The sequence below is a fragment of the Canis lupus genome, chromosome 8, assembly GCF_003254725.2.
Source record: "Canis lupus dingo isolate Sandy chromosome 8, ASM325472v2, whole genome shotgun sequence".
Taxonomy (NCBI): Eukaryota; Metazoa; Chordata; class Mammalia; order Carnivora; family Canidae; genus Canis; species Canis lupus.
The window spans coordinates 59,653,855-59,675,171 of record NC_064250.1 but is presented as its reverse complement, the minus strand read 5'-3'; the positions used below and the strand labels follow the sequence as shown (position 1 = coordinate 59,675,171).

Here is a 21,317-nt window from a genome sequence, read left to right as displayed (position 1 = left end):
AGGCCTTGTACAATAAGGCCAGTACAACTGCAGGCAACAAGGATTCTTCTCTCATGGGAGGGCGACCCTGGGGGCAGCTGGTGTGGCACTCCTCAGAGTGAGCAGGCTACCTTGTGTCTGGAAAGTTGACTATTTTCCCCCGGCATACTTCTTTCAGACTTTGCTTTGGCGAGTTACTTCTCAGAACCCTCTTGACCTTAGCGTGGCCACTTTCTATTCATGTTAATCTCTTTATCTGAAGAAAACCTCAAGCTTTCATCTGCCTGGTGTGGGCCGGGTCTGGAATTTCCTAGAAGTATGAGCCTTTGTGTGTGTATGAGGGTCCCTTCTCATCCTGCTATGTCTCCTCTTCCTTGACTGATTCATGCCTTTTTATGTTGGTCAACAGGACCTCTGCTACTGATTTTCATTTAATGATCTCTTGGGGATTTTTATTCTTTGCTAGCAAGTGATTAGAGTCTTAGATACTTTACTCAGTACTCTAGCATATGGATTCATTTCACTGGCTCTGCTCTTTGGGCCCGGCTCCACCATAATTTGGTGTGACATGATTTCATTTAAGATACGAGCAGCTGTATGGGAGGCTGTGTTGTGTCCTCGGTGTGGACCTTTAATGTTGTATGGTGACCAATACCGCTATTCTGCAGATAAGGGAGGGCCAGAGATCAGGAGCTTCCAAACTGTTTTCTCTAGAAGTAGGAGATGTTGGTTAATTTGCATGAGCCATGAACATTTTCCGAGGCCATGACATTTACCATTCCCTTCTACCACGCCCCAAATCCCTTACTCAATTACTCACTTAGTCACTCAATCATTCAACAAATTTACTGATTTCCTGCTGTGTGCCAACTTTAGTGCTAAGTCCTGGGGACATGATGGTGAATAAAAGGTGAACATATAGTCCCTGACCCTCTTGGAGTTTCTAGCTAGGATGACCAAACATCCCAGGTTTCATGGTTCTGGAATAATTGTTAATGGCAGCCCTTTCTCTCTCAAAATTGTTCTGATTTGAAAGATGAATTGTATGGTTACCCTACGGATAGGTAACCCTTGTGCATGTAATTGCACAAATCAGGATAAACAAAACCATGATGAATGCTGCAGAGAAGGAGCCAGGTGGTGCATCAGCAGGAGAATTGACATAGGGGGTCGGGGATTCTGGGTGGGGGAGCTGAGTGCCCAGGCCTATAGTGGAAGGACACCCAGGATGTCTGAGGACTTGAGAGAAGAGGATCATGTATGGCCAAAGGGGAGTTAGTAAGGGGAACCTGGTAGGCAATTAGCCAGGGAGCAGGTGGACAGGCCATGCAGGGCTTTATCCTGAGAGTGCTGGGAAGCTATGCTCCTTCAGGCAGCAGGGTAGTATGATCTGGTCAGTCAGCACATGGCCATTTTGGTCCCTTACATAAATCCAAAGGATGGCAAGAGTCAAGAGCTGGTTTTAAACCATTCATTCATTCAGTGATCACATTTATGGCGTGCGAACGATGGCACTCTGCTAAGTGTTGTGTTCTGGATTCCTGAACTGATTTACCTTCAGAGGGGGCCAGACTCAAGTCCTAGGGGAGGCCTTCGTGTACCCTCCATGGCAGGCAGTGCCCTGCTTGACCCCATAGCACTGACATGTGCCTCTACCCTTAGTAGACATTTTTTTTTAAAGATTTTATTTATTTATTCATGAGAGACACACACAGAGAGAGGCAGAGACACAGGCAGAGGGAGAAGCAGGCCCCACGCAGGGAGCCTGACGCGGGACCCGATCCCGGGTATCCAGGATCACACCCTGGGCCGAGGGTAGCAGTAAACCGCTGAGCCACCCGGGGTGCCCAATAGACACTATTTGAGTGAACATTATTTTTCTCATCTCTCTCTTTCCCACTTAGGTCTTCCAGATTGACTCTTTTATCCCATATATCCCTCGTGCCATATATCCCTTCTAAGCCATAGAAGATGCTTGAGTTTCGAGGACTGAATGAATAGGGTGTTTTAGATCTGTTTTGGAGACCAAGAGCCTTTTGTTTAAAACCTTTGCAGAAGCAAAGCAGAAAGTTATTTTGTTTCTGGGCAACAGAAGTTCTTTCTTTTCAGTCTGGTTGTCAAGGTACTTCTCTCAAATCAGCTTTCCGTCTAAATTTTTCTGCATGAGCAGATTCCCCTGGTGTTCTTAACCTCTGAAGCTTTACATATCTAGAAACACAATGATTGAAGGGAAGCATGGTACCCAAGGCACCGATTCAGCAGTCAGTGGAAATCCTTGCTGTGAGTCAGAGTGCAAAGCCAGCTAAGCCTTCTCCTTCCCAACCCTGAGCCATCCCTTCTTCCAAGCAGCCTTTTGTGCAAGAAGTTTAGGCCACAGCTGAGGCAGCAGGTGACCTCTGTTGAGTGCAGGGTTGGGTCTTTTGTGCCTAAGGACACAGGTCTGACAATGTGAAGTGACTCCTCCCCATTTTTACCCAGAAATCAGAGGCACTGCCCTCTCTCCAGCGAAGCAGTCATGCAGAAGATTGTTCAATGCATGCAAGATCGGGCCTGCAGCCCTTGGCCTGTCTCTACAGGCCCCCACTTCATTATTATTATTGTTTTTATCCCTGAGGCTGTGATTCCCTGACTGTTTAGTGAAGGTCTAAAGCTTTTGAGCCAGAAATTAAAGAGCTAATGGAAATTGGCATGCCTCTGGAAAAATGAAGTTGCAAATGAGGATTGTGTCCCCCACAAAAAACTCCCATAAAAATAAAACACAAAATCCAGAAATGAGCGGGGTATATGGTGTCCACATTTCTATACAAATGTACGTGTGTTTTGTTCTTATTTAAAATGAATAAAAAATCTTACTTAATGAAGTTTTGATGGTTGTCATGTGGCTTGTATGATAATTTTCCATATTTACAATAAAACATTTTCATTAACTGAATTCTTGTCTTGAAGCAGGTGCTGTGTTTGGCTCCAGTGATTAGAAAAAAATAACAAAAGACGCAAGATGCCCACTCCCTGTCCTCCAGAAGCTTCCAGGCTGGTATTAGTTTTATCACAAGCCAACACCTGCCTGGTGTTTACTGTGACCAGGCCCTGCCCTAAATACTTCATTATTTAATGTTTACAGTGATCCTTTGAGGCAGGGACAAGCAACCGAAGGGAGGAGTTAAATAACATGCCCAAGCTCAATGGAGAGGAATGGGGATAGCCACAGCTCATGGTCTTAAACAAGTGGCTTTCCTTGCTACCACTAGTTAATTCTTCGGTCGTGGTAATGTTCTAAACCTCAAATCATGGGGCGCCTGGATGGCTCAGTCATTTCGGTGACCAACTCTTGGTTTCAGCTCAGGTCATGATCTCAGGGTGGTGAGATCAAGCCCCACATCAGGCTCCATACTCAGTGGGGAGTCTGCTCCAGAATTCTCTCTCCCTCTGCCCTTCCCCTACCCCTATCCTCCACCCTTACTGGCGTGCACACATACTCTTTCTCGCTCATGCTGTCTCTCTCCCTCTCCCTCTCTCTCTCTCTCTCTCTCTCAAAGAAAGAAATAATCTTTAAAAAAAGACTTGATCTAAAAAATAAAAATCTATTATCACCTGGATATACACTAATGACTAATCTATCTAAATATTGTCATGTGGGATCAAGCCACATTCGAGGGGAGCCCTTTCACCTTCCAAATTGCGCCTTACAATATAGAATTAATTCTCTCTCTCTCTCTCTCTCTCTCTCTTTCTCTCTCTCTCTGACTACATAGAACAATGAAAAAAGAGAAATTTTAAACCATGAGGGAAGCATCAAGCCCATAAGGAATTGCCTCATCACAAGGGTTAACTGCATTATTCTGTGCACTGGCAAGTGCTCAGTAAGGATTCCTGTTCTTATTAATATTACTATATATGAAATGACAAGGTGCACCACTCAAAGCTTTACATACATTTTACATACATTACAAAATATCCCAACAAGGACACTGCAGGGAAAGGTTTCCTCACCTTATAGATGAAGACACCGAGACTCAGAGAATCTGAGTAATGTGCATAGGCTGAATGTTTGCTTCTTTATCCACAAGCTTTCTCTGTTGCAAGACTAAGTGCTGATGGGGGTTGTGCTCTCACCTCGGCACTGAAGCAGAGGCTTCTTGGAATCTGCCACAGAACTGCCTTGCCAGGGGTGGCTCCAGAATTCCTCTGATACACTCCTGCTATTGGAAATATTGGGATGTGGTCTCGCACTTGGATGTAAAATTACCCCTCCCCTGCTCTAAAATATTTATATGAGGAATGCTTCTGAAGCCGGAGAAATAAAAGGCAACTGTGGCCAACAAATTAATATCACACTTCCATTTCTTACCTGAAGCTCTTCTGCCATAGATGGGGAAGGAAGTGGGAGGACGTCCTGCCCTGTTGTTGGGGTTTTGAATCATTAGGGGTATTTGTGAGTTGTAATGAATGTGCTCTGCCAATTGCCTCTCTTGGCCTCACAGGGTTTGTGGCTTCCCTTTTGTCCATTAAGGGCTGAAAGTGTGCTCCCTTTTAATACATTTATGAAGTCACTTTTCATACCCACCCCTTCATCCTGCCTCAACCTCTTTGGCTAAATATTTACCTCGTAGACCCCCTTTGCTGACTGTGCCCTCTCGGGACTAAGAATGTGGTCAACACAGACCAGCCTTGGGTTCTCAGACGAGGCCATTTCCTTTTGTCTGTGTGGTATAAGCTATTAGTAGAGTGACCATATGCCCTGCATTCCACCTGTCTTGTGGTCCCAGCATGCTTATCACAGAGCCCCTCTTGACTCAGCAAGTGTCCTGGGTTTGACCATGGGTAAAATGATCACTCGGGCCATTAGTGTCCACGCGTATGGCTCTCATCGGCTGTGTTCATCAGCCAGTCTCAGACAAGCAGACTGATGATTGCTCTACCTTTGCTTGTTTTTCTTTTTGGTGCCATATAAGGCAACAGAGAAACAGATTATCTCACTGAGTACACAGATCATCAGAGAAAAGCCACAGACAGTTAGTGGTCCCCTGTGGGTCATCATTCATCCCACTGTAGTGCTAACACTTCTGGTGGTATCTTGCACCATCTGAAACAGTGATTTGGGCAGCTTGGCATTGCCTTATGGGATTATAGCACTGAGGAAAGCTGGTGGGGGGCCTCCAAGCCATATCTTTCCTTCCTCTCTTCCTATAGGCCTCAGACCCACCTCACTTTCAGAGTGGCTGCAGTTTCTCCATTATACCTTTCGGGTGGTCCTAACACCCCTACCCGGGGGTGGTGGTGGCAGGATGGGGGAGAGGGAGACAGACTCATTTTTATCTGTCCTCCAGTTTTACTGAGATATGATTGATATATGATATGTAAGCTTAAGGTGTATGATATATTGGTTTGGTACATTTATATATTGCAAGCTGATTACTATTATGGAGTTACATTATACCTTCATCATGTCACATAATTATAATTTCTTTTCCTTTTTTTTTTTTTTTTTGTGGTGAGTGTACTTAAGATCTGTTCTCTTAGCTGCTTTCAAGGGTGTAGTGCAGTATCACTAGCTGTGATCACAATGCTATACATTAGGTCCTCAGAACTTACTCATCTTATAAAGGAAAGTTTGTCCTCTTTGACCAACATCGCCCCATTTCTCTCACCCCCGGCCCCTGGTAGCTGCCATTCTTTTTTAGATTTTGCTTGCCATGTTCAAGTTAGCTCCCTACCTTCTTTTTTTAAAAAAAAAAAAAAAAAAAAGAACTGTTATATTTCTTTTTGTGGGGTTATTTTCTATTGTTTCTCTGCTTTTACAAAGAAGTAAATTGCATGGGCCTAAGTTTATTACTTTAGTTTGTTTATTTGTTTATTATTGATTTGAACATTCACTCATGGGTTGTTTCCTGGGTAGTTGGGTGAGTAATGGACATTCCAACTGAGAGGCTGAAAAGGAAGTTCAAGGAGTGGAATTAAATGTTACAGTAATGCTCTCTTATCTAGAGTGTCTTTCCCCTGGAGCTTGAAGCTCTTACATCACATTCAGAATGATTTCTTTTTGGATCCTTCTAAGACCTCATATTGGTTGAACTTGTAAGTGAACATACAATACTCATCGGGTCTGAGATTGTGGCCTAACATCATGCTGCTGTTGGTTCTATCTGCTCCCTATAACTGATCTTTTAAGTGATGCAGTACACAGCTCAGATGCATCATTTCATTATCTATGTGCTCAGACATTTCTGATGGGCTGGCTTATCTTCACTTTCGCAGTCTGAATGCCAAGAAAAGACAAAACAACACATGAAAGCAAACACATTTAATTGTAAAATGTTTTACTTGAGCTCAATTAAGATCATTAGAAAATACTTTAAAAAATTAATAAAGTTGGAACTGTGAACTCAATCAGAAATATCCGTATTGAGTTAAAAATGATGTTATTAATTCAAGTGATAGTCTGTTTCTTTTTTTTAATAATAAATTTATTTTTTATTGGTGTTCAATTTACCAACATACAGAATAACACCCAGTGCTCATCCCGTCAAGTGCCCCCCTCAGTGCCCATCACCCATTCATCCCCACCCCCCGCCCTCCTCCCCTGATAGTCTGTTTCAACTGGATTTTCTCTCTGTGTGTATAGGCCAAGTTTGCCAGTTCATTTTAATTCTGGTGGTTTGCCCCAGATCTAGACAGAATAATCAAACCTGGTTCCTGGACTTGGGGATTGTCCAAACCCTCACCGAGGGCTTGGTGACTTGTTGGAGAGCTTTCTTCTTGCTTTAGGTTCCAATTCTTGTCCTGGCCCCACTATACCCTTAAGAGCCACAAAACCACTTCCTTGAGATATTTGCTCGTGTAGCCCACTCTACTGTAGATTTGGGAAAGTGATAGAGGGATTTACGTCACAGATATACATAAAGTTAAAGTTGGGTGCTGTGTGGACCTGCTCTTCAATTCCCCGGCTCTGCTATAGCTGAGTCCGAAGCTCCCATGTGTCAACGGACACTAGTTTCTCACTCTTTCCTCCTTGTCTTCTTGCTTTTTCAGGGCTTTCACTCTTTATTCTGTTCCTTCCTTCTCAGGGTATAAAATCAGTCTCCATGTTTATTTACCTTTTAATTTAATTTAATTTTTAAAAAAGATTTTATTTATTTGTTTATTTGAGAGAGAGAGAGAGAAGAGAGAGTAAGTGAGCATGAGCAGAAGGAACGGGAGGCAGAGGGAGAGGGAGAAACAGATTCCTTGCTGAGCAAGGAGACCGACATGGGGCTCTCTGATCCCGGACCCTGGGATCATGACCAGAGCTGAAGGATGGAACCACCCAGGCACCCCTTTAATTTTATTTTAAATGCAGAGCAGTTAAGCTCTCACCAGTTCCAACAGCCAAATGAAGTTTGGTGCCTGCATTTACATGTTTAAGGATGTAGACTAATTAGAAACGATCCTTCGAGAGGTGTGTCTACCTAAATTCTTGGGCAGTGGCTGTCTTCCTCCTCATTTCTGTCTAGAGGTGAGCATGGTGGTGGGGAGAGAGGAGTGCCACACATAGAGGAGAAGTCAAAAACCATGGCTTGGACCCAGTCCAGATTTGAATTCTGGCTTCACTTCCTGGCTATGTGGCCTAGGGCAAGTTCCTTGACTTTCCTGAGCCTGGTTCCCTTATCTCTAATGTGGGGATAATAGAACTTTCTTGCAAATTGCAGAAAGATAACACTTCTAAAGCACCTGGGTGAGCGCAGGAACTCAACAAAATGTTAATTTCCCTCCCCTCTCAACCTCAACTGACAAATGCTTTCCTTGAGGGCTACATATATAAACATTAAATATTTATAAATTGCATAATTAAAAAAAAAGCTTAAAAAGGAATCTTACTCTGGGTGTTTTTGATGAAACAAATAATCATCCCCACTTGTCTTTGCTGCAAATCTGTACTTTTAGGTACAGCTTATGACATTTATGTGCATTTCTCAGCATAGTGAGACTTGATTGAACCCCTCCAACTCTCTATGTAGCTTCAGAGACACTGGAAATATTAGGTATCGATCGTGTGATTTGAACCCAATTAAGTGGCTGAGGCCTAGAGCTGTCCCCAGGGTATTCTTTGCAGGTGGATTTGGCAGAGCTGAATAGGTAACGAGAACATAAGCACTAGTTAAGGCTTGTGCTTTGGTCTGATGGCACTCACACAGCGCAGTGAAAATGGATATTTTGCCAGCAGAAAGGACTTGCCATCTGTCTTCCTCTAAAGCAGAGCAGACCGTAGCCTCTGATGAGTAAGTGATAGTTGTCAATTAGGTCAGTTAGACATGGGCTAAGACAGCTGGTACACATCCCGTGCGGCCGGATTTTAAATCCTGGGGTGCCAGGGTTTATTTTAGAAAGAGCATCCAGTGTGGTAGCTCATATTCCTGGGGGCAGGAAAAAAATAAACTTTAACAGAAAAGATTTTTTTTTTTCCTATGGCCCAGTCTGTTGCCTGGGGGTCTGCCAAATTGAGTCCACGGCATGTTTTGGTCTAACCTGTGAACTAAGAATGGCGTTTGCATATTTGAAGCTTTGTAAGTGGAAAAGAAAAGAAAAACATGCAACAGAAATCGTATGTGGCCCACAAAGCCTTAAATATTGACTATCTGGCCCTTGCAGAAAAAGATCACCAATGCCGAGTCAAGAGAGTTTGAAATATCTGAGGTTAAGGAAGGCAAGAGGTAATGATGATTCACTTTTTTTGGTTAACCTGACTTGTGGCAAACGGTGTGCCTGTCCTAACAAAGCTTCATGGTCGTTGTTCAGGATAAATACAATCGCATTTCAGGATTTAATTGTGTCCCGTTGTCTCCACATGGGGTCATCCCAACTTTGTCCAGGGACCAGTATCTCTATTTGTTGTTTCAGAAGTAGCTCATATGTCTGTCACCTCCCTCTAAAGGGCTCACCTGTCATTTCCTCATCACAGCTCACTTGCTTCAGGATTCTTCCTACACTGTCCCCTGGCCTGAGAGGAGTCAGCAGGGGCCAGCTCAGAAAGGGCTGCTCACGTATTTTCCACCTTAGTCTGCACAGGCGGAGTCCAGGCAAGGATTTTCAGCTGGGGAGTATGTGATCAAAAACAAATTAAATATACGTGGTGCAAAAGTATGAGCTCTGGGAAGCAGGTATCTGTGGGGGCTGCAGTATATGGATTGACCTCCTGGAAGGAGTGAGGCCTGGATTGGACACTGCAGGATAGGCACGATTGGGGAAGGGCATAAGCAAAGTTCCAGAGGTAGAAGGGGGTGTCTCATGGAATGTCCTTCCTCACGTTGGAGCTTTTCCAGTAGTGCGAAATGAGGTTGGATCATCAGTGTGGCCAATTTATGTGAATTGAAGGTGTATGGAATTCCAAATCCCTCAGCCAGTGAGGAGTTATTGTCACTTTTTTAAAAAAGAGCAGTGTGTGTGTGTGTGTGTGTGTGTGTGTGTGTGTGTGTCTGTGTGTCTGTGTGCTGAGGGGGCAGGGGTTGTCAAATGACAGTCATGAAATTGGTACTACTTGTTACCCTCTAACTCCGTGCTGGGCACTGAGCTGAGGGCATTACACAGACCATCTCATTTAATCCTCAAAACTCTGAAAAAAAAAAATCCTCAGAACTCCGTGGGGAGAGGTATTATCCCTGGTTTGCAAATGAGAACATTTGCATTTACAGAGGTTAAAATAACTTGTCTTCAGTTCTGAAGTTAATAGTGGGCAGAGCCTTGCTGGTCTGATCCGGGAGCCCAAGCTCTCACCTCCTGCCATTCCGAAACAAGCTGGCGTAAAACACTTTAACAAAAACAGAAAAGGGAATAATGAAAAGCAACTGAGAGCCTGCCTTCCAGGAATGACATTTTGGGTGACAATCCTTCTAGACATCTTTCTATGTATATACACAGTGATATGTATGCATTTTGCATAACCCATGCCCAGATTGCCTAAATCCTGTGCCTGCAAATTTCACATAAATGGCACCACACTAAATATTCTAGTTTTCTCCCCCATCCCCCCCTTAAACCACTTTTAAAATTTTCCTAAATGGGCATATGTTGTCACTGCACCCACATTTGTGTAACCAGTCCCCTCTGGATCATTTCAGTTTCTTTTCTTTTCCTTTTTTTCTTTTAAGATTTATTTATTTATTTGAGAGAGTGAGAGTGAGAGGGAGAGCATGTGTGAGAGCAGGGGGAAGGTGGGTGTGGAGGGTGGGGGTGGGAGGCGCAGCGGGCTAGACATAGAGAAGAGTCTCCAGCTGACTCCCTGCTGACTGCAGCGCCCAACTCAGGGTTCCAGCTCATGACCCTGAGGTCACGACCCAAGCTGAAACCAAGAGTCAGACACTCAACTAACTGAGCCACTCAGGTGCCCCAATCATTTCAGTTTCTTGAGGAAGGAAAAAATTTGAGAGCTTTTTTTTTTTTTTTTTTTTAAGCTTTTTAACTGAATCTCCTGCTTTCTCGCTCTCTTTGCAGCATGCCCTTGACGCTGACAACGCAGGAGTAAGTCCGATAGGAAACTCTTCCAACAACAGCAGTCACTGGGACCTTGGAAGTGCCTTTTTCTTTGCTGGGACTGTCATCACCACCATAGGTATCCGTTCGTTTGCTAATATCTTTTCCTCTGGGGGCCAGCCAGAGAAACAGTGCTGGGTCAACCTTTGGTCCTAGAACCATGGCAGCTTGAGTGTGGAAGGAGGCTCATGGAACACGGTCAGATAACTGTGGTAGTTGTTGTAGTGGCTCTCCCTATAAGGCAAAGCAGACTAAGGGGTTTCACTTCTCAAAATGAGAGGCGAGAGAGCCTCTAGTTTGAAAGGACCTAATGAAATGGTCAGAGTGGAGAATCAAAAGATGGAGTGGCCAGTGGAGCTCAAATTCCCTTTTACAAATTGTACTTTTTACTAAGGTTGCCTATGAGAGAACCCCAGAGTTCTACAAAGTTTGTTACGAATGCAGCCAGTCTGCTCCTCCCCAGTGGTGGCCGGTCCCTACCTCCCCTGGGGCAACCACGCTTATCTCTTCTGATTGATTTTTTTGATATTCATTTCCTTGTTTTTGTTAGGGATTATTTTTTAACTTCTGATTGTGGAAGGTGAGAAATTACAGTAGTTCCCCCCCCACACACACACACCTCACCCAACCTCATCCACACTTTTGCTCTGTGGTTTCATTCACCCTCAGTCACCTGTGGTCCAGAAGTGGATGATCTCCCTTCTGATGCATCATCAGAAGATGACTAGTGTGGCCTCATGCTAAGTCACAATGCCTGTGTCCTTCACCTCACGCCATCTCATCACGTAGGCATTTTTTCATCTCACAGCATCACAGGAAGAGGAAGAGCAAGTACGGTACAATACGGTATTTTGAGAGACATTCACAAGACTTTTATGACAGTATATTATCATAATTGTTCTATTTTGTTATTAGCTATTGTTGTTAATCTCTTCCTGTGCCTAATGTGTAAATTAAACTTTATCATAGGGATATATGTATAGGAAAAAACGTGGTATATGTAGGGTTTAGTACCATCGGTGGTTTCAGGCACCATTGGGGTCTTGGAACATATCCCCTGCAGATAAGGGGGGATGTCTGTAGTTCTCTTTCTTCCTCCCTGCCCCACCGAAGAGGGCTCTCTTCCCATCTTCCTATCTTCCCAATATAGCTTGATTAGATTAACAGTGAATGTTTGCATGATTTTGACCAGGGAAATGCTCTTTATAACTGATCCTGTAGTGATCTCTGATGACTTCTTTCCTACACTGATTTTTGTCTTACTATATCTATGTGTGTCTTTTTTTCTGATTCTTGGAGAGTTTTATATTTTTGTGTTGGGGGTTAACTTCATAATCATACATAAGAAACTTAGTTTCCCTTCTTCAAGCAGTATTTATTAGTTCCCTATCATAGGGGATGACACCTCTTCTTCTCTCCATGCAATTTTAGTTGACACCATCCTTTTAATGTTTACTTTTAAATGATTAAATATGCTTACAGTTCTATTCGGTGATTTGCTCACTTCAAATGGTAACTCTTGGCTCTCAGCTATTACATATCATGCAATCAGTGAACTTACTCAGCATCTCAACTTCTTTGGCCCTTGGGCTGTCGATGATTACTCATGGTATCACTCTGTAATGTCAGGGTATATGGTTTACATTCTGTTCTGTTACCCTGACACTTATATTTGTTTTAGTCATCGTTCCATGGTTACATATTGTCACTGTTCTTCTCTAGTCTTTCTGTGGTTTTGCCCATCATCACTTGCTCAGTGGAAACTCATCTTTAAGTAGTTGCCTTAAGAATGGCTCATGGGAGCAATGTTCCTTGAGTCTTTACATTGCTCAAAATGGCAGCCTTATTCTCAAGGGGCAGTGTTGCTGGAATCGAAATTCTTTTTTTTTTTTTTAAGATTTTATTTATTTATTCATGAGAGACACACACACATACACACACACACAGAGGCAGAGACACAGGCAGAGGGAGAAGCAGGCTCTCTGCGGGGCACCCTATGCAGGACTCAATCCCAGGACCTGGGATCACGATCTGAGCTGAAGGCAGACGCTCAACCACTGAGCCACCCAAGTGCCCCTGGAAATGAAATGCTTGACTCACATTTTCTTTTGGAGAAAGAAAAACACATCTTCTGAGTGATAGCCCACTCTTTTCTGATATCTGTGCTGCTGTGGAGAAACCTGACACCAGCCCAGTTTTACTCCCATTTGTAAATGATTTGACCTTTTTTGTTTGGCTACTCAAAAGGTCATTTATCTTCGGTCTGATAATACTAGTAGGTTTTGTTCCTTTCAGCAAAGTGTTTTTGATTGTCATCTTTAAACATGTTCTCTGCCATATGGTTTGGTTCTGTTCTTTGGGGATTCTGACTATACGTATATTGTCACTTCTTTGCCTGTCTTCTGTGTTTGCCGTTTTGCCCTTTGCTTCTTTTTAACTCATAACATGTGACTTCCATTTTGTTCATTTTACCTTCTCTATTCCTTTCCTGTTTTTGCACAGTGCCTATTTTGCTGCGTGCTCCTTCCAATTTTATTTTCATTTTTGTGATCATCAGGGGACTTTTTTCCCTTCGTGTTTCTTTCCTGAATTCCATTAGCTCACATTCCATTTTCCCTTGTTATCTTTCTGATTCTTTCCTGATTTCTTGCTTCTATGCTTTGTGGTTTTACTGTGATGGTTCTTGGGAGTGATTACTTCATAGTTGGTCACACTTTTCATCTGGTTGGGGCAGTATTTTTCTGCTCAGTGTCTTTCATCCATTGGTGAGGTTTGCTGCTCCTTCCACAGTTTTGAAAAAAAATAGAAGCTTTATATTTATGCTGGGCTGATTTCCTTTTTAAATTCTTGATACCCAACAAACTGGATTTGCCTGATCCAGCTATCTGGCAAGTGATTCTGTGGGGCTGGAGAGAGGAGAGCCGGGAGAGGTAGGGTAACCTCCCAGGTAGTGCATTCTCAACTCTCCGCTTTTCTGTTGCCAAAGAGAGAGAGGGTTTCCTGCAAATGTGACCCATCTATGTTATTCTCTGTTTAGTCCTGCCTCTTTAATCTTTCTGGACAAGATCAAGTACAAGGGGGCTTCTGCTGCTCTCTCTCTTCACCCTGTTTTTTATACTTGGTGCAAACAAGGATATCTCTTTTGAAGTTCAGAATGAGACCCTTACCTTCATAATTGGATTTTTGCTGGCACTTTCTGGGATTTCCCACTGATGGGGTCTTTCTTCCTTCTCTGTGTTTCCTTTCTTTTTTTTTTTTTTTTTTTGTGTTTTTTGTGTTTCCTTTCTTTCTTTTTTTTTTCCCATACGGCATCCGTCTAACTCTTTTAGTAATCCTTATACATATGAGGGAAGATATCAATAAGATTCCTTTCCCAGTTCTGCTGAAAGTGAGAGTTTTCTGCCCCTCTACAAAAATATAGTCACACTGTAATAAAAATCCTCATTCTAAGGAATGGGAGACACAGCATTGAGAGAGGCCCCTCTGCCATCGAGGTGGGACAATCTCATCATTAACATCTTTTATGCTCTCTGGGAGGACCTCCCTCATCTGTTGCTCTCTGAGGTGCAGCTATGCCTTCTGGAAGTTTCTTCCCTCTCCATTACCCTTCATGACTACCTCTTTTTTTTTTTTTTTAAGGTATTTATTTATTTATTTGTGATAGTCACAGAGAGAGAGAGAGGCAGAGACACAGGCAGAGGGAGAAGCAGGCTCCATGCACCGGGAGCCCGACGTGGGATTCGATCCCGGGTCTCCAGGATCGCGCCCTGGGCCAAAGGCAGGCGCCAAACCGCTGCGCCATCCAGGGATCCCTCATGACTACCTCTTATGTGGCTGTTGGATAGTGTGCCCTCCTTGGAGGATATACATCTTTGATGATCTACTTCCTATTGGTGCAAGTTTCAGAGGCTGAGGATTGTTTTATTATTTGTTTGTTTGTTTATTTATTTATTTATTTATTTGAGAGAGAGACAGAAATAGCCACAGAGATAGTGAGAGAGAGCATGAGTGGGGTGGAGAGGGAGAAGTAGGGAGCCTGACTTGGGGCTCGATCCCAGGACTCTGAGATGATGACCTGAGCTGAAGGCAGACGCTTAACCAACTGAGCCGTCCAGGTGCCCCTAAGCATTGTTTTAGAGGCACAGGCTTTTGCTGCTGTTTTTAGACCTTGCCTTTAGGACCTGTGTTGTTTCTGCATTGGTGTGTTCAAGGATGTTGTATGCAATAAGAAAATTCGGGATGAAAGAGATTTAGCATTTCAGCTCCTAGCAAAGGAAGCAGGGTGGTCTAGAACCATTTGATATAAGGGCAAAAATTGCTATAAAACTCAATGGCACCCAGGAGCATCACTGTAGTGGCTCAGAGAAGACCAGTGTTGGGTTAAATTGTGTTCATCAGTCTGGTTACTAAGATGGAGAAATGTATTATGCATTTTAGGAGGGTTTATAGTAAAATAATTAAAACTAAGGAAGTCTGGGCCACTTCAAGAGGTGCATTTTGGAAAATGCACTCCAGTATCCAGTGTTGGATCCATGAGACATTAGTATATGTTAAAGAAGACAGAAAAAGGAAAATCCTAATTTTCTTGGTTTATAAAATGGTTAAATCAGTGATCTGTAGGATGCACTTAAAAAAACTATAGCTATGTTGGAATGCACACTGATGTTATTTATTGTGTCAACTTGTTAGGATCCCAGGGGCTTGGTTTATTCATGACCTTATATGATGGGAAGTGGTGGTTCCATCTGCCTAATGAGAAATATTTGATACGTAACATTCGCTGCCCTTTTTAACGTGTGTATGCTGGAATCTTTGAGTTTGTGTAAATCACTCTTAGTCCTTGGTTTCTGCTGCTTGGTATCCATACACTTATACACCCTCGTCTCCTGATAATAAGTTCCTGAGTGGTCCCCTTCCATATGCTTGGCCTCTAGGTCTCAGGGAATGAATCACCTTTTCTAGACCAAGAAATCTAGTGCTTTGCATGTGTCTGGTCACAGTTCTTGGTTTAGAGGTGGATGTGAGATCTAGATTAAGCCAATAAGAAACCCAGTCCCTGGGCTTTTGCTTATCCTTTGGAGGAAGTGACTTCCTCTCTTTCTCCGTGGAGGTAAATCTGGAAAGAGATAGGCCCAAGATGCTGCAGTCATGTTTTTGGCTAGAATTCAGATAAACTAAAGAAGCAGCAGAAGAAAAGCAGAGTGATAAATGGGGTTCTGCTAACATCTTTTGAACTTTGGGTGAAGCTACCCTCTAAGTGTTAGGAAATAAATGTTAAATCCCTTATTTACTGGGGGCAGTGCATTTCTGTTTTTGTTTAAGCTAGACTGCATTGGGTTTTCTGTTACCTAAAACTGAAAAAAATCTTAAGTAATACACATTAATGGGTCAGAGATCACAGAAGGTCCGTAAGTGTCCTCTGACCTCAATGGCCTGTGTCTGACCCTGCTGGCAACTGCAGTTTCAGGGGGTATCCCCCACTTTCTTTGGACAACTCACTCTTGATGTCTTCAGCGAACATCCTATAGGATGAGCCTCTGGGTTCAGGTATCTTTGTCCTAGCTGCCTGGTAGGCTCTATTGCCACTGTTGTGGGAGGCAGGACACTATGTCTTTTCTATGCATGGGATGAAGACCCTTCCTCAAAATCTGAAGGGAAGGTGCTAAACAGGAAACTACTATGAAACAAGCATACAAACAAAAACCAACCAAACAAACCCAGCCCAAATTACAAGTCCACTTTAGTATCTTTATTATCATGGCTCAGTATTAATGCTAGAGACTGGGTCCTTGTTCTATTCAATTGATAGAAGCATTATTTTCTCTCTCACTTTCTCTTTCTCTTAATTGAAAAATAATGCACTGTAAATTGAAAACCACTTAGCTGGCTAAATTTTAACTCTAGAGTGAAGGATCTTTGTAAAATCATACAGTTAGAGAATTCTAAATAAAAACTGAGCACAATGATGGTAAGAATAATGAGGGAAAGAAAAACTGTGTTTTTTTTCCAATTATTTGGTGGTAAATTCATTCATCATATGTGGTAAAAAGGTTATAAGAAAACTCAGAGCCCATGAATTCTTTAGGTTCTTGAGAAATTTTCCACTATTTAGGAGTTAAGCAGTGGAATGGCTGGAGCAGAGGAGCTGTCTTCTCATTACTTATAAAATATCCAAACATTAGCCTGCTTACTAGAGTTCCTATAATTTGTGACATAATACTATAAACATTTCCCTGTATTACTAAGATTATTTGAAAAACATAATTTTAATTGGGTTCCATTGGATATACTACCCATACCATAGTCACATGGTTGGAGGCTTAAGTTGTTTCTATTTTGTGACAGTGTAATACCACAGTGAAAATCTTTGTGTGTCAAGTGTGGTCTTCATCTCTGGTTGTTTCCTTAGGGGGATCCCCAAGGAATTGTGGTGTCAAAGGACATGGATTTTTTAAAGTCTTGGCAAATTGCTTTCCAGAAAGACTCTCATGAGCCGCATGAGGTTATGTACTTCTCAGACACAAGAAATATGTGTTCATTATTTAGAATGTGTATAGAGAGGTCTTAGGAATAACAGTCTTTTCTGAAAAACAGTGATACGACTCAGGATCAGAGGTCCCTTTTATCTGAAAGTATCAAAGTACTTCTTTTTAAACAAGGTTTTTTATGTTCACATATACAAGAAGGCTTACAAATATGTAACAACAGGGAATATATTAAGGCACTTCTCCAAACTAGGAGCCATGTCAGAGGAAGACTAGACTCTGTTCAGTCTTTGCTTGTCCCCTTTCTCAGTAACTAATTCTGATGTGGGATAGTCCTGTTCTTGACTGTTGACTGCCAGTGGGTCCCCAGCAACGAGGGTTTCTAAGCTGGAGGAGTGATGCTCACTCCTTTGTTCAGTTGCTTTCCCACAAACCATTATTTGTAGAAGGGCAGCAAATGATGGCATTCTTACCAACTGCTATGGAATGCTGGTAGATTTTAGTCTTCAAGGCATTTTTGGATTGAGTCACTTGACTTTACTCATATTAGAGAGAGCCCCTGGTCAGGTCCCAGATAGTAGCTAGTCACTGTCACTTGCCCAGTGAGTGGCCTTAATTAAGAGTTGTACCTACCAAAGTACTTTGCAGCTATTTCTACTTATGCAGCACCTGAACTGGATGCTAACCTGTGGCTTTGGAAATAGCAGTCATTGCAGCTAATGTTTACTGAGTCTTACTAGGTGCCAGGCACTGAGTTCCACATAATTATCTCACTTAGTCTCTCATTAAGCATATCCAGTAGGTATTATTCTTTGCCTTAGTTTACCGATGGGAAGACTGAGGCTCTAAGATGTCAAGTAACCTGGACAATATCTCATAGCTAGTAAGCAGTGGAGCCTGGCTTCCTTCACCAGGATCAGCTACATAATGTGTAGGGCCCAGTGCAAAATGAAAATGTGGTCCCTTGCTAAAAAAATGATTAAGAACATCAAACTGGCAACAGCAGATCCATCAACCAAGTATGGGGCCCTTCTTAGTGTGGGTGCACAGATTGCATCCCCTGAAAGCCACTTTAGCACCCATAGATGTTCTGATTCTAGAATGCACACTCTTCACCAAATAACAGGGTTGAATAGCACATGGTTTGGCAAAGATTTGACTTTGGCATGTGAATAGCAAATTGAAGTGTTACACATGAGCTACTCAGGCAGTCTTCTTTAAACATCAGCTTTCTCTACAAAAAGGGCCCAGCACTGTTTTCTGGCTAGAGGTGAACGCAACTAAGCCCTGCCTTGGTCCACCTTTTTGTAACAGATGATCCTTGCTGGGCTGGTCATCTGCCAAAAGTCGCTCTTCAAACTTCTTTTGCTTTCCTTAAAGCTAGTTCTTTTTCTTTTCTTTTTTTTTTTTTTTTAAAGATTTTATTCATTTATTCATGAGAAACACAGAGAGAGGCAGAGACACAGGCAGAGGGAGAAGCCGGCTCCCTGGGGGGAGCCTGATGCGGAACTTGATCCTGGTACCCTGGGATCATGCCCTGAGCCAAAGGTGGATGCTCGGGGCAGCCTGGGTGGCTCAGCAGTTTAGGGCCTGCCTTCAGCCCAGGGTGTGATCCTGGAGACCAGAGATCAAGTCCCACATTGGGCTCCCTGCATGGAGCCGGCTTCTCCCTCTGCCTGTGCCTCTGCCTCTCTCTCTGTCTTTCATGAATAATAAATAAAATCTTTAAAAAACGAAAAACAGAAAAATAAAGATGGATGCTCAACTACTGAGTCACCAAGGTGTCTCCCTTAAAGCCAATTCTAATGTCCTGGACTAGTTCTCCCTGACCAATTGCCTCTCTCGCTGCCATGTCACCTCATTTCATTTCCCAGATGTTGCTGCCGAAGCTGCACCAAGAGATGCCATACCCCAAACGCAGCGGTGGGCCCCTCCAACCCACTGAGCCGGTCCCAGTGACAGACATTCTGTCCCTTGTCCTAGCACTGTGGGAGAAAGGGGAGTTTCTGGAGGGAAGACAGGAACCAACCCTCTCTTTTCTCTTGGGGCTTAGTTTTCCTGGAGACGTATTGTTCACAATTGATCCCTTCCTACAGAAAACCCCGGGCAAGACGATAATTGCTAATACTTACTGAGTGCTTACTTTGTGTCATGATTTACATGTATTTAATCTCCACAGGCAACTCGTACTTTGCATGTAACCCATTTCATCTTTTTTTTTTAAAGATTTATTTATCTATTTTAGGGGCAAGAGAGGGGCAGAGGGAGAGGGAAAGAGAGAATCACAGGCAGACTCCATGCTGAGTGTGGAGCCTGACATGGGGCTCGATCCCATGGGCCTGAGATCATGCCCTGAGCTGAAACCAAGAGTCAGGTACCTCTCCAACTGAGCCACCAAGGCTCTCCTTGTTTCATCTTTAATAGTTGCAAGGCAGATACTGTCAGTAGCCCCATCTCAGAAGAGGAAAGTGAAGCAGAAAGATTAGGGAAATCCTTAAGATCTGAGAGTCAGGAAGTAGAAGTGTCAGAACAGGACGCTCTATAGTCTCTAATCTTGAGCCTATATAACCATCACTCCCTACTTCAAAGTTCTGCTAAGGATTCTGGAAGGATGGGCAGGGCAGTCTAACAGGCCCAGTAAAGTAGAGCCAAAAATCCAGGAATGTGGCCCTCCATTGCCTCAGAGCAAAGCTCCAGAATGTTAAAAGTCTAGAATGATAGGGTTGAGGGCTCCACTGGAACAGCTTTTCCATATAGTTCATCAGAGGTAAGGGACACACACACATACACACACACACACGGGTGTACACACACACAGTGCACAAACACAATGTTTCTCAAGAATGGGAATTACCATATGCCCAGTAAGAAGTGATGGCCTTAAATATATTTAAGGGCTTCTTTGAATATCAATGGATATTACTTCACTGGGGTCCTTACCCAAGAACTTTGCTTTAACTGTAGTTTAGTGTTCTACTCTGTGAAACACTGAATAAATAAGGAGCCAATGGTAATAATAATACTACTAGTAATAATACCACTTTGCATTGCTATGGTACTTTACAGTTCACTTATTTTTGCACATTATTCTTGAACCCCTCTCACACTGGGATTTGCAGAGGCTAAGTGAGCCTGGGGACAACCAGGCAGAATGAGGTGGAATTGGATTAGGAGCCTCTGCCTTCTCACTTCCTTGTCATGCTCTTTGGATGATACCAGAAAGTTCCCTGAACACAGTCCTTAGCCAGGCAGTGGGGCATATCCTCACCAAAGGCTGGCGGAAGAGTATGCACCTCTTGTCTGGGCTAATAAGATGCCTATTCAGCAGGCTCAAAGCCTCAATTTGTTTGCCTGTGCTGTTGTCTACAATATGCTTCTTTCTGAGATACTGAGACTAAAGAAAACCCACATTCTCTGACAGTGATTGGGCAACTCTGAGACAGTCGAGCAAGAGTCATAAATGTTTCTGCAGGTTCCCATCGATCTGTGTGAAGCGAAGCTGTGTGGGCACATTTATCCCCTTTTCAGTTTAAATTGGATTATTCTAGAGGGGAACACTTAGAAAAATGGTTTTGCCAAGTCTCTGAAAGCACCTGGAAAATAGTTCCAGGAGCCTTTTTTTTTTTTTTTTTTTTTTTTTTGCAGTATTACAGTGGAAATGGTGATGAGTAAAAGGAACGCAAGATGAGGAAGGCTTGCCTGAACACTCATTTGAGAAATGGAAACTGTAATTTAGATAATTCATGATAAAAGGTTTCAATGAGTCTGACAAGAAAATTGAAAAGGAAAATAGCCAGGTGACTCATCACCCAAAGGCAGACAGCAGCCGTGAGTTCTCTAGGTTCATGGAGGGTGCAGAATGGGGCAGCGCTAACATTGTCCCTGGCTGTGCTGCGTCACTAACATGCCCACAGCCACCAACCCAGTAACTCACCCACTGCATGGATTTAGAAACAGACTCCCTGACTCCACGAGTTACCTAATACGGGATAATAGTTAGGTGACTATCCAGATGCTGGGTAGCATAACATTGCAATATTCATTGGCGGGAAACTAAATATCAAGCAATTTAGATTCTCATCTTTCTCTAAATTGTGCTAATACCATGGCCTTTTCCTCCCAGCACTACTTTTCTTAGCCCCATCCATATAGAGGAAGCCTGGTGCTCACTATACATAAGTTGCTTCCATAATCGCAGAATTCTTAAGAATGCAGGTGTTGGTGTTTTCAAGCACTATTTGAAATACATATGATAGACATGGGTATAAAAAGATTCTTTTATATTCAAACGTCCATTCCTCCAATAAACATGTGTTTAGGACCTGATAGCCCTTGATGAAAGAAGCAGGT

The 21,317-nt window shown here is 43.0% G+C and overlaps 1 protein-coding gene across 2 annotated transcripts in view; it reads left to right on the top strand.

Moving 5' to 3' along the window:
• The window catches only part of KCNK10 (potassium two pore domain channel subfamily K member 10), a 133,246-nt gene that overhangs the window by 69,028 nt on the left and 42,901 nt on the right, over positions 1-21,317 (top strand). For both annotated transcript variants that reach the window (XM_035719868.2, XM_025442896.3), the window contains exon 3: positions 10,444-10,561. In XM_035719868.2, the coding sequence (XP_035575761.2) occupies positions 10,444-10,561 (118 nt within the window). The remainder of the gene's footprint in view (positions 1-10,443; positions 10,562-21,317) is intronic.